The sequence below is a fragment of the Manis javanica genome, chromosome 3, assembly GCF_040802235.1.
Source record: "Manis javanica isolate MJ-LG chromosome 3, MJ_LKY, whole genome shotgun sequence".
NCBI lineage: Eukaryota > Metazoa > Chordata > Mammalia > Pholidota > Manidae > Manis > Manis javanica.
The window spans coordinates 146,427,754-146,441,815 of NC_133158.1; the positions used below are offsets into that span (position 1 = coordinate 146,427,754).

The window sequence follows — 14,062 nt, forward strand, 5'->3', positions numbered from 1 at the left end:
CAAGCATCATCAATCTGAGTTTCAAGTTCACCAAATCTGGGAATATATACTTATGTGAACTTACACAATTACTTTGACCAAGATTTTTTAATTTTATGAGTGCTATTTCTTAACTGCCTAAAATATAGTTCTGGAAACATTTGGCCTTAGTAATCTTTTCAAAGAAGAGCTTTCTGATAAAATATTTAGTAAGAAATTAAATAAAAACCAGTTATAATTTCTTCTTTGTTTGTAAATATGACATATTTTAAGGGAATTAATACTCTTAGATTGTAATAGACAAGGAAAATATGTCAACTCTGTTTTGTTTGTATATTATCTCTGCATAATAGTTGTTCTACTCACATACATACATACGTACCAGAGTGACAGAGAGATGAACTGTCACAATTTGCTTGGAACCTGAGGGTTTCCTGGGACATAGACCTTTCAGTGCTAAAGCTGAGAAAATACTAGGCAAACCAAAATAGTTCCTCATTCTAGCACACATACATAATTTTTATATTGTATATATATAAAGCATTATATCTTTTCCTCCTAACAACTTGAGTCATCTTGCATAATTATTTTACTATGCCATAATATGGTGATGCCCTTAACAATCATTCTGGTGAATGAAACACTTTGCCAATATTCTAAAGTAAGTCAACATACTGACATTCCTTTTTAGATATCTTATCTCAGTTTTACACATTTCTTACTTCTTCCTTTTGCTGACACTATGCTTTCTAAAATGCACTGAATGCTGTTAGTAAAAAAAAAAAAAGCCAACTTCCAGAGAATTTGTAAAATGTATTATTTTAGTATAGTCTATTATTTTGAGGGAATAAAGTGCACGGTCTTTTAAATTTTATTTAAAACATTGTTCCCCTGGATCAGGATTAGATTAGGTGGTCAACTAATAGTGGATTAAAGAAAATAGAAGTGTATTTTTCTCCTACGTAAAAGAGATGCAGAAACAGGCAACCCAGGGCTGGCAAGGCAGCCTCACAACATTGGGCACAGCGGCTTCTTCTATGTTGTTATGCCGAAGCTTACGGTCTAATATGGTTACTGAAATTCCAGCCATCACTGTCATATTCTGATCAGGAAAAGGAAGAAGGGAAAGAGAATCCCATTCAATATTTCAACATCAGCCAGAACTTAGTGATGTGGCCATACCTCGCTGCAATTAATCCTGGAAAACATAAATTTTACTGTGAGTGGTCTTATGTACCATTAAAGCCAGAATTTTGTTATTTAAGAAAAGAGAAAAAAATAGGTATCTGGGAACCATTAGAAGTCCCGGAAACACCTATTCAGACTTGCTGCTGTAACAGATGAAATTTCTGCTTTTGTAAACCAATATTTATTTTCCTCTATTTGTTTCTTCTCTACCCTTAACATGTAACTCCTGTGAAAAAAAATGTTAAATGCCCTTACATTTAACTCTGTCAGCATATGAGTTTGCATGTATCTTGGCCAGCATCATCTTGGATCTCATAAACACATCTAATTCATGCTGAAATGTGGAAAGGAATGAAAGCATATCTAGTTCTCTGCTTCAAGTTGGGTCCAATCTTCCTCAGCTGAGTATTCAAGTGATAAAGACGTTGGGTATACAGGGATTTGCATGTGGCCCCTGTGCCTGCAACACTCAGTTATGTGTTCTCCAAGGGTCTGAGACTAGCCCACCACCTCATAACTGAATGATTTTATTAGAGATCCATCAACCCAATTTTGTGGGTCTCATGAGTAGGATGAAGTGATACCATGAACATCCTCAAAGATTCCTAGATTCATGAAATTTTATTGCTGAAGGCACTAGGAGACCAAACCCATTCTTTTATTGAGAAGACCCAAAGGAGTTAAGTAACTTGTATAAGGACACCCAAATAGTTATAAATTGGATCTGATATTTACTACTGGTCCTATTTCCCAAACCTCATGGATAGGAAATGGCCTGTAGTTGTTCAGGCCCTATCTTTAAGGGGACACATTCTCTCTGTGGTTCTACCTTATTTCCCACTGACACTCACAGTGGCTTCGTAATGCTCCTCTATCAGCCCTGCATAGTCTCTACAGAAGAGAACACTGGTGTGGTACAGACTAGCCTTCCCACCTGCCAGGTGAAGGGGCTTGACTGTCCTCTCCTTCTGAAAGCAAGAGAATGGGGTGTGCGTTAAGGGCAGCAGTCATTGTTTCTTCTCCAGATTCTTAGATCTCCCCAATAACAGTCCTCATCACATGTATCTGGGAACTCTGATAATTCATGGTTGGTTTTTTTCTTCCATGTTACACAGGACAGAAAATTAAATATGCTAATAGAATTATCAAATTGGAAGGGATCATTGTTTCCTCAGTTCTTGATTTTGCAGTTGCAAAAACTAAAACCCTGATAGATGAATTGACTTAGCCAAGATCATATTTCTTGATTGTAATTTATAGGAAGCCAAAGCTTAAAACAACTCTGTAAGCTTGTTGCCAATGATATTAATGGTTACTATTTCCACAATAGATTAGTATCTGAAAACTAATCGCCTACTTTAAAAGAGAAAAGAGAAGTATGCATTTGCTCCAAAACATCATTTAAATTCATAATTAGATGACACGGGGTAGCTTTATAAAATATTTTATTTACAGTAGAGCTTTACAAAAATAGTCTTAATAAAATTAATACAAAACCATTTTACAATATAACTTATATAGCTATCCTCTCAAAAAAGTGACATTCGGTTATAGACACATAAACTACATTTATATTTGTTAAGTCACATCGTGGTATAAATATGCTTTATCAGTCATTTTTTTTCATAATAAGGGACATACTAATAACAATAAACAATGGACAACAAATGTTACTCTTCCAATGTGAAAGTAATCTCTGACCAAAACAAAATTAGCCAAAGAAAAGTAAAACAATTGTCCTTCAGGTGAACAGTACAAGTCCTTTTTAATTATTCAGGAGTTTATCTGACAAAGACACAACATGAATCTGAAAGCACCATGGCATAAAGTCTAGGAACAGTATCCCCAAAAGCCTTCTCCAATGTCTTCCCTTCAATTGTTTACTCAGTATTTTGCCAAGATAAATAAAATTTGACCTCAACTCTCTTAAGGGTTCTTACTATGCACTAAGGTTTTTAAACCAATGGGCATATGTTTAAAGTGTGAGTTTTTCTTTGGCTTCAAGTAGAGTTTCAAAACACTTATGAAACATACTGAGCTCCTCCATGTGGCTGAATCTCTGTGACTCCCCACCCAACCACGTTTCCCCGGATGTGACAGGACTCAGCCCCTCCAGTCTCTCTTATCTCCTCATTGCTGAGAACACGATCCCAGATATTGAAGCCGGTGAGTCTTCCAGAAAAGGCTAATGCTTCATCAAAGACACCACCCACACAGCAGCCATTCTTTTCCTGGCCAATCTGCAGGATTCCTCCCTCCGGAACAACGTGACCTGTGGCCACCTCGACAGCAGTAGCCACCAGTTCATGGTTTACCCACAAGGACGCACGACCTTTGGCCGAATTCCAGGTGCTGCAGAGATGGGTCCACCTCCCCAGGGAAACCACAGTTTTGGCAACCAGTTTGTTCTCTTCTTCACCCACCACCAACACTATGGACTGATAGCTGAGGTACAGCTGGATCTCATATGGATTCCTCTTTGTGCCATAGGAAAATAGGATGGTTTTGTTCAATACATCTGTGGCTTTGACCCAAATGCAGGCACTGAAAGACTCAAGCTTCATGGACATCACTGGGTGCACACTTCCAAAAATCTTCTTGGATCGCATTGGGAATAAGATTGCTGTTTCACAACCTGAAGTAGCAAGGAAGAAGAATATGAAAGAAAATATATAAATTCATGCAGAAATGACTCTAGCATTTAGGTATTTTAGCCCAGGCATTTTAATGAGTACAACTGAAGTTTACATGCAGTATCACATCATGACTTAACTGGCCTTCAGTATAATCTGTAGAGCAAAGAAAACAGGAATAAAGAAAGCCGATTGTCTTAGTCAATGAAGCATCTCAGTGGACAAGGCACACAGATGAACCGAATTGTCCAAACCCACAAAATAATGAAAACCATGTAGTAATGATTATTTTCCCTCCCAATTAACTTATTTACTTTGTTACAGCTTTTTCAGAAACGTCGAATCAATGTGCATTAACTTCAAACAATGACAACGTAATTTCCAAGAATTTAGAACCAACTTGTTTCCCTCTCCTTGACTTCACCAAGTTCCCAGAATAAAATCCTATGAAATTCCACAGCTCTAGCTCACCCCATTAGTCACTGTCAACATGTTCATTTTAAACATAACTCTAGGACAGTCATGTTGTTGAATACATTTTAATACACCTCATGTTCTTGATTTTGTAAACATTGCAAACTTGTAGAAAACCACCTTCGAAAGCAACAATGTATAATAATTATCACTAACTCTTACTGGGTACTCAATATATGTCAAAAACTGTTTTAATCACTCTATAGGTCATTTCAATCCTCATATCAACCCTAAGCTATAGTCTTAATATTCCCATTTTACAGATGAGAAAACTGAGTTATAGACCATGAAGTAACTTGGCTATGCTAATGTGGCTGGTAAGTGTAAAACTGGGGTTTGACCTTGAGCACCCCAACTGCAGAGGCCACACCCTTAACTAGCACACTGCACTGCCACTTAATTGTAGAAGAACCCCTGGATTTGGCTAGAAGAGTTGGAATTCAGTTTGTTTTGCTATTAGTAAGCTGTGCAGTTTTTGATGAGCCCCCAGTTTCTCCAGGCTTTACAGTTATCTGTAAAAGGCTCTCCCATTCTCCTTCTAATATTCTGCAAATCTGGAAGCAATAAATACATAACACTCAAGAAAAGCTGTGTAGACCAAAGATATGCTTAGAAACTCTAACTTTGTCCACATGCTTCTAAGTACTACTTAGGCAATAAATAGGAAAACTTTAAGGAAGAGTGAATTCTTCCAAGGGGCCTGGTGGAGAACATATTTCTGCTTAAGAGCACTTAAAAGAGACTTTCACACTTGGGGGTTGGGAGCCCAGTAAATTCCCACCTCTGACAGTATCCAGGTCACATACTCGGTCAGGGATCTGGGGATGCCGAGGGGAAGGCCTTCTAGGTACCTCTGGTAAAACCATGTGTTAAAATCTTTAACATAGCTCTTTAACATAGAGGTTCACTTTGCACTAACCTGATATATGTATGAAAGACCAGAAAAAGAAATACTTTCTTAAAAATTTAAATTAGGGCTAGGTATTTACTTTATAACCGCCTAAAGGAGACTTGCCATAACAAAGCTTTGAAAAGCAAATGCCCACAGCAGACTAACTGGTGAATAGACAGGACCTGCGTACACCAAACATCCATGCAAAGTATGATGACCTAAGTTAAATGCTGCAAGTGGCTAAGGGCTAGGCTCTATCCTAAAAAAAAAAAAAGCAGATGTGTTCCTAGAAATATCCTAGTCAAATACTGAGATTCAGAAAATCCTATAAAAACAACTGCAATACTAAAGCGTAAAATTGGTCCTGTCACACTTTGGTATTAACTTTTTCACTGAATAATTAGAATTTTTGAAGACTTTTTCAATTAATGTTAATGAGGCATTGATTCTTTCAAATGACTATGGCAAGTACATTTTTTTTCTACCTGTGTTAAATATCATGGAACAAAAGATTACCATATGCATGGGCATTTAAGATATTCTCTGTAATGTTTCAGTAGTGTTCAAGGGGGCGCCTACTGCAGTCTAATTAACTGATTTCCTGTTTAAATAAGCCCAGGCTGTCAGTAGTACATTCCAAAGCATTCCCTGATTGCCTCGTAGAGACCCATGCTACCCCTGTAGGCTGCACCAGCTATGTGAGTTCTTGAAGTAGAACTGCATGTTCAAAGTTTTTTGTGGCTTCTTTTAGGAACCAGTGATTGAGGCTCTTGATATCTCTTTAAAATGTCAGAAACTCTCTCATGAAATGGCTTCATCTAATAGGTTTTTCTGATTATATTATCAAATACCAAACAAAATTAAAACCAGGTTCTTAGGAGGCAGACAGCAGAATGATTAGGAATCCCTTAGGAACCAAGCTGGCAGGAAACCACAAAAGGAAAAATCAAAGCATGTGGGTAAGAGTATTATTGGATATAATAATAAATTAACATTTTAGAATTCAGAAATACATCCCTCTTCTGCTCTAACTAGTATGCAGAAGGTGAGAATTAGCATAGTTCTTCAGTTTTTCAGTTACATTCAATATACAAAGACTTTACGTGGTTTGCAAAAAACAAGAAATTTCATCCATTAAAATAGCCAGGGAATAATAATTTGTGTCCTTATCATGTATGTTGAGGATCTATTGAATATTTGATGTTACGCTTTTTCCCCTCTCTGAAACTCTTCTTACTATTCAAGAAAATATGCCCCATACTGATAAGTAGTCCTTATATATTTAGGAAAGACTGATATTCTGGTATGGTGTCTGTAATTTTAAGTGAAACACGGTCTCAATACATACTTATGATTCTCCCTCCTACCTTATCCAGTAAGAGCTGTTTTATTGGAAATATAAGGAAAGAGTATTGTTGGTAATTGTTTTCTGTTCATAAAATGTCCAGGAAAACTGTAAGTTATATTTTCTTACCTAGGACATTGATTTTCTAATACAACCCACAAATGATTGTTGCATCACCATTTCTTAGAAATTTTTAAATTTAGATTTGAAAGAACTGTTACTTGGCTCCCAATATTCTCTTTATTTCTTTTAACCATTTTTAAAATGTATTATTTCCAGCCCATATGTATGTAGTATCACATGGGACTTCAACAAGTTGCATGTGGTTTGAACAGCCTCTCTCCTCTTTGGCCCTGATCCTCCAAATCTCTAGGTACCAACAGGGTACCAACTGCCTCCTACATCTGACTGTTCCACTTTGGATCCTGCAGCCTCTAGTTTATCCCAAACTGCACGTCTTCAGACCTCCACTCTCGCTAATTCCACAGTCCCTAGGAGCTGGAGTATCCCACAGGAAGTCCACTAGCCCTCCAGACGATCACCTTCAGCCTCACCTCTTGTTCAGAACGGGTATGGAGGAAGGACCCACCCAGGGATTGGAAAATCACCCTAAAAATTAGTCTGGACCCTGAAATAGCTCGGGAAACTAAAGCTCCCCTAAAGGGAAAGGTGAGGTAAAATTAGAAGAAGTAGAAATCCCTAACGGAGGGAAGCAGTACAGCTACAGGGGTCACACTTCCAACCGGCCAATAGTTACCTTACCGCAACGGCTGGTCGGATCAGGTGTCACTCAGGGGCCCTCAACATCTATTTTAAGATTATGATGGTTACATCCTCAGCTATCTTCTGGGTTCTTCAGCGCTGAAGAAAACTTTTTAAAAGCCAATGTCCCCGCCTTTTATGGGGTGTCTGAGTGTCTGAGCCCTGGGACCGTGCATGGAGGAGGGTGTGTGTGTGTGTGTGTGTGTGTGACCGTGCATGGAGGAGGGTGTGTTTGTGTGTGTGTGTGTGTGTGTGCGCGCGCGCGCGCACCCATTTAAGCTGCCTCTTAAGGGCTGCCAGACATGGCGCGAGGCGCGCTGGAGAACAAAGTCTTCGGGGCGGGATGGGGATGTCCCTGCTACGCCTGGCGGCCTTACCTGCAGGCAGCGAGCGCCGCGCCGCCCAGCCTTGCACCGCTCGGAGGTCGGCTCGCGTCCGCCGCAGCTCCTCGAGCACAGCGTCCAGGGTGTACCCCGCCTCCTCCGGGCGCCGCGCCTCGGCGCCTTCCAGGCGCGCCAGCCTGCGGCCCGCGTCGCGGCTCGCCTGCAGCAGCTCCTCCAGCGTCCGAGCCAGCCTGGCCTCCGCGGGGGCCGCCGGCGAGCACGGCCTCGCCAGGTTGCCTGCCAGGCGGCCCAGCTCGGCCCGCAGTCTGTGCAGCTCGCCGCGGAGGACGTCGTCCGTGGCCTGCAGCAGCATGCCCTCCCTCATCTGCGAGTCCTCCAGCATGATGAAGAGCTTGTCCCACTCGGAATGCTCCTGGCTGCAGTCACATGGCGTGGCTAGAGCGCGGGACACACACGTTACTGACCCGCCCAGGCCCTCCCTGGGGAGCTTTGTGAAAGCCGACCTCCCTCAGGGCTCCAAGTTACTGCCCGTCCCCAACACCCCCGCTTCCCTTTAAAGACACCTCGGAAAAACGGCGTGTAAATACCTCGAGAATGACAGAAACCGTTCACGCAGATGTGTATTAATTGAACTCTATGAAATTGCCGTTCATACAGCTCAAAAATGCAAAAATCAGCGATTTCATATAGTTCAACCCATTATGTATCTGTAACAGAAATAACTTTCATTTGAAACCTCCGCTTTTCTAAAGTGTTTCTCCTTTGCAAAATAAACTATAGTTTTAACTCATTTCCTTGGCTTCGAAGAATATTTATACTATTTAGCCCAAAATTGGTGGATATGTGGTTAGGGTTAGCAGAGAAAGGGTTAAAATGAACTTACGGTCTTCAGTGGGATGGAGTCCATTGTCTATTTCGTTGTCCAAATTCACATACATGAGCTCATAATCATCCGAGTTCTCGGCCAACACTGCAGACCAGAGAGCACAAAATACAAGCGCACGGAGCTGCATTGCTGGAGAGACGAAGTTCTTTCTCCCGCGGCTTCCACAGCTGGCCGGAGGGAACAAGGAGAGAGGTTCTCCAGTGAGGAGGGTGAGAATGAGAGGCAGGAGCCGAGAGCTCTTAATAAATGCTGGGGAAAGTCTGAAAGGAGATGAATGAGCAATGCCGGTGGCACCGCGGTACGGGAGTTCCCCTGAATTTGGGGGGCGGGGGAGGGGGCTGGGGGAGAGGCGACGGAGAAGTACACGTTGCACAATAATAGACCGCAAAGATTTGCGCTGCAGTCAGATTAACTGGAGGAGGGTCAGAGGGGAAAGAGGGGGAAAAACTGGGCTACCGCTGTCCCCCAGGGGATTAGCTGTTGTAAAATGAATTGGTAGCTCTGAGGGATGAAAGAGCGCGGAGGGGCGGTAGGGGGAGAAATAATCAGCGGCATAGAGATGTGAAAGCAAGATCATCATTTCAGCATTTTGTGTGTGCTTTTTATTAATTCACAACCTTTTGTATAGAAAACTTTTTTCACTTTTCCTTTGTACTTTCCTACAGTTTTATAGGTCTCAGCTGTGAAAGTTACTCTCAGACTCCATGATAAACCAATTTAGGAAGAATTTCTGTGGCTGTAGAAGCCAAGCCCATTCCGAGTTTTTCTGCCTTTAATCCTTCCGGAGTTGCAACTAGATTTTTATAAACACACTTTTTAAAAATGGCAAACACAGCAAAACTGGTCAGAGTAGAGTGAGAAAGAGCTGGGAGAAAGGAATAAACTGATTTTAGGTATTTTTTTCCCATAACCTGTTATTAGGGGAAATTACTTTTCTAAGCTTAAAATCAAACATCTTGTTTTTAAAGTAAAAATTTGGGAATTCTTACGTCTGCCAATATATGGAGGTCTATATACGCTGAAAACTCTCCTGCACAAAAGATCTTTAAATGTAATACATAATAATAATAATAATAATAACTCTAAATTACGAATGAACTCCCTATCCAGGGACCAAAGATGGAGAAGGAACCATAGCCAGACCCATAAGCCCAAGAGCTGCTGCTAGGCACCTCCTGCAGGGAGGCAAAAGGGGTTAGGAGTTGTGAGTTCTGTAATAGCCAACTGGAAAAGACCATGCGGGAGCAAAGTATGGGGAGTTAGAAGTGAGAACGTCGCCCAGCAGCCTGGTCCTCAAGAGTTACATACTGGATTTCAATAGGCAAAGCGCCACGCTCTGCCCTAGCTCGAGTAAATGAGAAGTAAGCATTTCTCTCTTTGACTGAACTCCCTAACAGTTTGTGACTTTGGCTCTGACCTCACACATGTTCAAGTTTCAGCTGTATGCTATCTGCCACAGTAAAAATAAATTCACAATAAAAAATATTTAAACATATGTGGAAATGATCCACCACAAATTAGAGTCAGCAGAAACTAAAAAGAATTAGACACTCCTCCCACAAGAACTTCATTTATTTAAAATACTAGCTAGAAACTAGAAAATAAGTGTCTTTGAAATTATTTAAGATCTACTAGAAGGAATTGGAAACATGAAAAAAAGAAAAAGATATTTTCAAAATAAAAAGACTAGAAAAAATGTTTAAAGAACCAAGTGTAACATATAGAAATAAAAAAGGAAAAGGTGAATTGAAATTAAGAAAATCCTGAAGGAATGGGTTAAATGGCAAATTAGGCAAAGCTAAAGAAAATATTAAGGAGCTGAAGGAAAGATTGAAGAAAATTATCCAAAATATACTCTTTAAGTTCAGTAAAGTATTTCAGAATCATTTCAGTTTTCAGGAGGATGATAGAGAAATTAATGAATTTTGCTTTGTTAGTTCAAGAATATTTATCTTTTAAGGACAACCAACAAAACTAAAAGGAAATATAACATCCAAATAGAAGGAATAGAGAGAATTAAAAACAACTTGATCTATCCCATAGAAAACAGTAAAAGAGGCAAAGAAAGTATAGACAAAGCAAGATAAATAAAAAGCACAACATAAAGTGGTTGACACTAAAACCAAATATACCAATGATGACCATAAATATTAATGAAGAACACTTTGCAATTAAGAGACAGAGGTTGTCAGTTAAGAATATTTTTTAAATCCCAGCTATATGTCAGTTAGTAGAGCAGCATATAAAATGTAAGAATCCATAAATGTTGAAAGTAAAAATATTTAAAGGGGTGGAGCTGGGGGAGGGAGAGAATATACCAAACCAGTGGTATTCAAAAAAAAACCTAACATGGTAACATTAATGTAAGTCAAAAAACGACTTTAAGGCAAAAGAAAATACATTATGATGAAAGAAACACTTTATCAGGAAGATATGTCAGAATTATCTAGTAACACAGTTTCAAAATATATACCCAAATTGACAGAATTATAAGGAGAAATCTACAAATCCATAATCAATGGGGGGAGAATTTAGCATCCTTTTTTGTAACTGTAAATCCATTTTGGTCATAGCTGATCATTCAAATGTCTCCCCACCCCACCCCCACCCAAAAAACTGCTAAAGGACACACAACTTAAACTACATAAAGTTCAATATAATGAAATATATAGAGAATTGTCCAGAAGGTTTGATAAACAATTCTACCAAACATCAAGGAACACATAATCCTCATATTACACAAATAGCTGCTGAGAATAGAGTGTGCAGAAATGTGGTAAATTCTTTTCATATGTCTCGTAAGTATGATGCCAAAAAGAGACAAGGACAGTACAAAAAAGGAATACTGCAGGCCAGTCTCATTTCAGGACAGAGATGCAAAAGCTCTAAATAAAATATTTGCCAAACAAACCCGGGAATATATGCATAAAAATACATCACCACCAAGCTGAGTTTATTCCAAGACTGCAAGATTAATTAAACATTAGAATATCTATTAATTTATCACAGTAACAATTTAAGGAGAAATCATATGATCATGTCAACAGATGTGGAAAAATCATTTAATAAAATTAAACATTCATTCATGTTCAAAGTAGGAAACAGATAGCAACTTAAACTGATAAAACATAAATACCAAAAATCTATAGAAACATATATATTCATACATAATAGTGAATCCTTAGAAATAAGAGCAGGAATAACAAAGGGATACCTATAGATACTGGTTCTTCTCACTGAAGTATTAGAGTTCCCAGCCAGCAAAATAGGACAAAAAAAGAAACATAAGGAGTGAGGATGGAAAGAAAGGAACAAAGCTGTCATCAGTTATTATGAGTTGATTAACTATATGCAGCAATCTGAGAGATTTTAAGACATTATTAATTAGAGCAACTTTTTGATTTTTACTTGATATTTGATGTTTTTTATTTTGATGTATTTGATTATTTATTTGCCTAGTTTTATTATTATTATTCAATTATTAATTTGAACAAGTTTTGCTAGATGGCAGATCAACATACAAAAATCAATAGCTTTTTTAATACCAGCAGATAATTGAAAATATCTTTTGTTTAAAAAAAAAAAAAAACTTCCAGTTACAATAGCAACAGCCAATATGGGATACCTAGAAATCAAATAAAAGATACATAAGGCACAGCTAATGTCACTGTATTGAGAGGACTAAAAACTTTATTGAAAGATATAAGAAAATTCTCCATAGATGGAAGGCTATTTCATGTTCATGAATGGGAAAAGTCAGTTTCACAAAGACGACAATTATACCAAATTAGTCTATATATACAGTGTGAAAAAAAGAAATCCCAACCTAGTTTTTCACGGAAGTTAACAAACTAATGGTAAAATTTATATAAGGGAGCCAGGAAGATTTGAAGTGGAAGGTGAAGAAATTTGCCATATGAGATGTAATGATTTATTATAAAGTAATAATATTAAGAAAATGTATAATTGGTGAAGTTATGATGAATACCCAGAGACAGACCCAGACTCATGGGAAACCTTACAAATGAAAGAAATATTACAAATCAGAAGAGAAACAAGTGATTACACATTAAATAGAACTGAAACAGTTGTTTATATGCACATTAAAAAAAATTCCTTCCTTTTATGTACAAAAGTAAATTCCAAATGGATTAAAGACAAATATGAAAAACAAAACCATACCACTCTCAAGAGAAAATACAGGATGATATTTTTATGAACTTGGAGTGGATAAAGATTTCTCAATAATAAACAAATCATAAATTATAAAGACATTTTAAAAATCAACTGAATTAAGATGGCAACTTTAAAAGTGATAAACAAAAAATTGGTGTCCAAGACTAAATACAGAACTTCTATTAACCAATAAGAAAACATAAACAGCCCAGTGGAAAATAGGCAAAGAATATGAAGAGTCGCGATATGGCCAAATCATGGGAGATGAAGGGTGCTTGGCCTCACCACTAATTAAGGAAATGAAAATCAAAACAAAGAACTGAGATGCCATCTCACACCCCATCAGACTGGCAAAAATCAATGTGTCAAGACCAAATGTTGGCAAGGATGTGGAGCAACAGAAACACTCATGCTGTTGGTGGGTGTATAAATTGTTATAACCATGGTGGTAGGCAGAATAATGTCCCCCAAAGATATCCATGTCTGAATTCCCACAACAGTGAATGCATTATGTTTCATTGTGTTGAAGATGGAATTAATGTTGCTATATAAGATAGGGAGATAATCCTGTACATGCACCCCATGTAATCACAAGGGTTCTTAAAAATGAGAGAAAATCAGAGGAAGAGATGTGATGAGAGAAGCAAGTTCAGAGAAATCATATTTTCGTGACTTTGAAGATGGAGAAAAGGGACTCTAGGGAATGCTGATGGTCTCTAGAAAGTAGAAGTCAAGGAAACAGATTCCCTTCTACAATTCCAGCAAGGAACCCAGTCCTTCCAATGCCTGCATTTTAGCTTAGTGAGATTCACTTAGGACTACTTCTGAACTACAGATATATAAGATAATAAATTTGTGGGGTTTTTTGGCCACTTAGTTTCCAGTAATTTCTTACTGAAGCTATAGAAAACTAATACAACCACTTTGCCAAGAGATTTTAGAACATCTAGCAACTTAATTCCCAGCAACATAACCACAGCATTTCTACTTAATTATGTGGTCTAGGAACCATCAGTATCACCTGAGAGCTTGTTAGAAATTAAGATTCTTAAGATCTACCCTTGACCTTCTCAATCAATATCTATGTTTTAACAAGATATCCAGGGGATAGCCAAGTGCACTGAACTCAGAAGCAGTACCCTAGGGAATATCTCCCATTTATGCCCAAAGAAATAGGTCTAAAAATTGCAGCACTGTTGGTGAAAGCAAATGATAGTACTAATAGCAATAATAATAATAACAATAATAAAATATCTTTCAACCATAGCAGGTATAAATAAATCGTTGTTTATTTATTTAATAGAAATCATACAGCTGTGAGAATAAGTGAGGAGAGCTTCTGAGATAAAACTTCAAATGATGTTGAACAGGAAAAAATACATG

The 14,062-nt window shown here is 38.2% G+C and overlaps 1 protein-coding gene across 13 annotated transcripts in view; it reads left to right on the forward strand.

Annotated features, from left to right (window-relative positions):
* VEPH1 (ventricular zone expressed PH domain containing 1) overlaps positions 1-14,062 on the forward strand; it is a 182,069-nt gene that overhangs the window by 39,516 nt on the left and 128,491 nt on the right. The window contains exon 6 of one of the 13 annotated variants that reach the window (XM_017646292.3): positions 4,125-5,958. The exons of the other annotated variants lie outside the window; for them this stretch is intronic. Within the exon in view, the coding sequence (XP_017501781.3) occupies positions 4,125-4,240 (116 nt within the window). The 3' untranslated portion in view covers positions 4,241-5,958. Of the gene's footprint in view, positions 1-4,124; positions 5,959-14,062 lie in introns of those variants that run through there. 13 annotated transcript variants of the gene reach the window in all.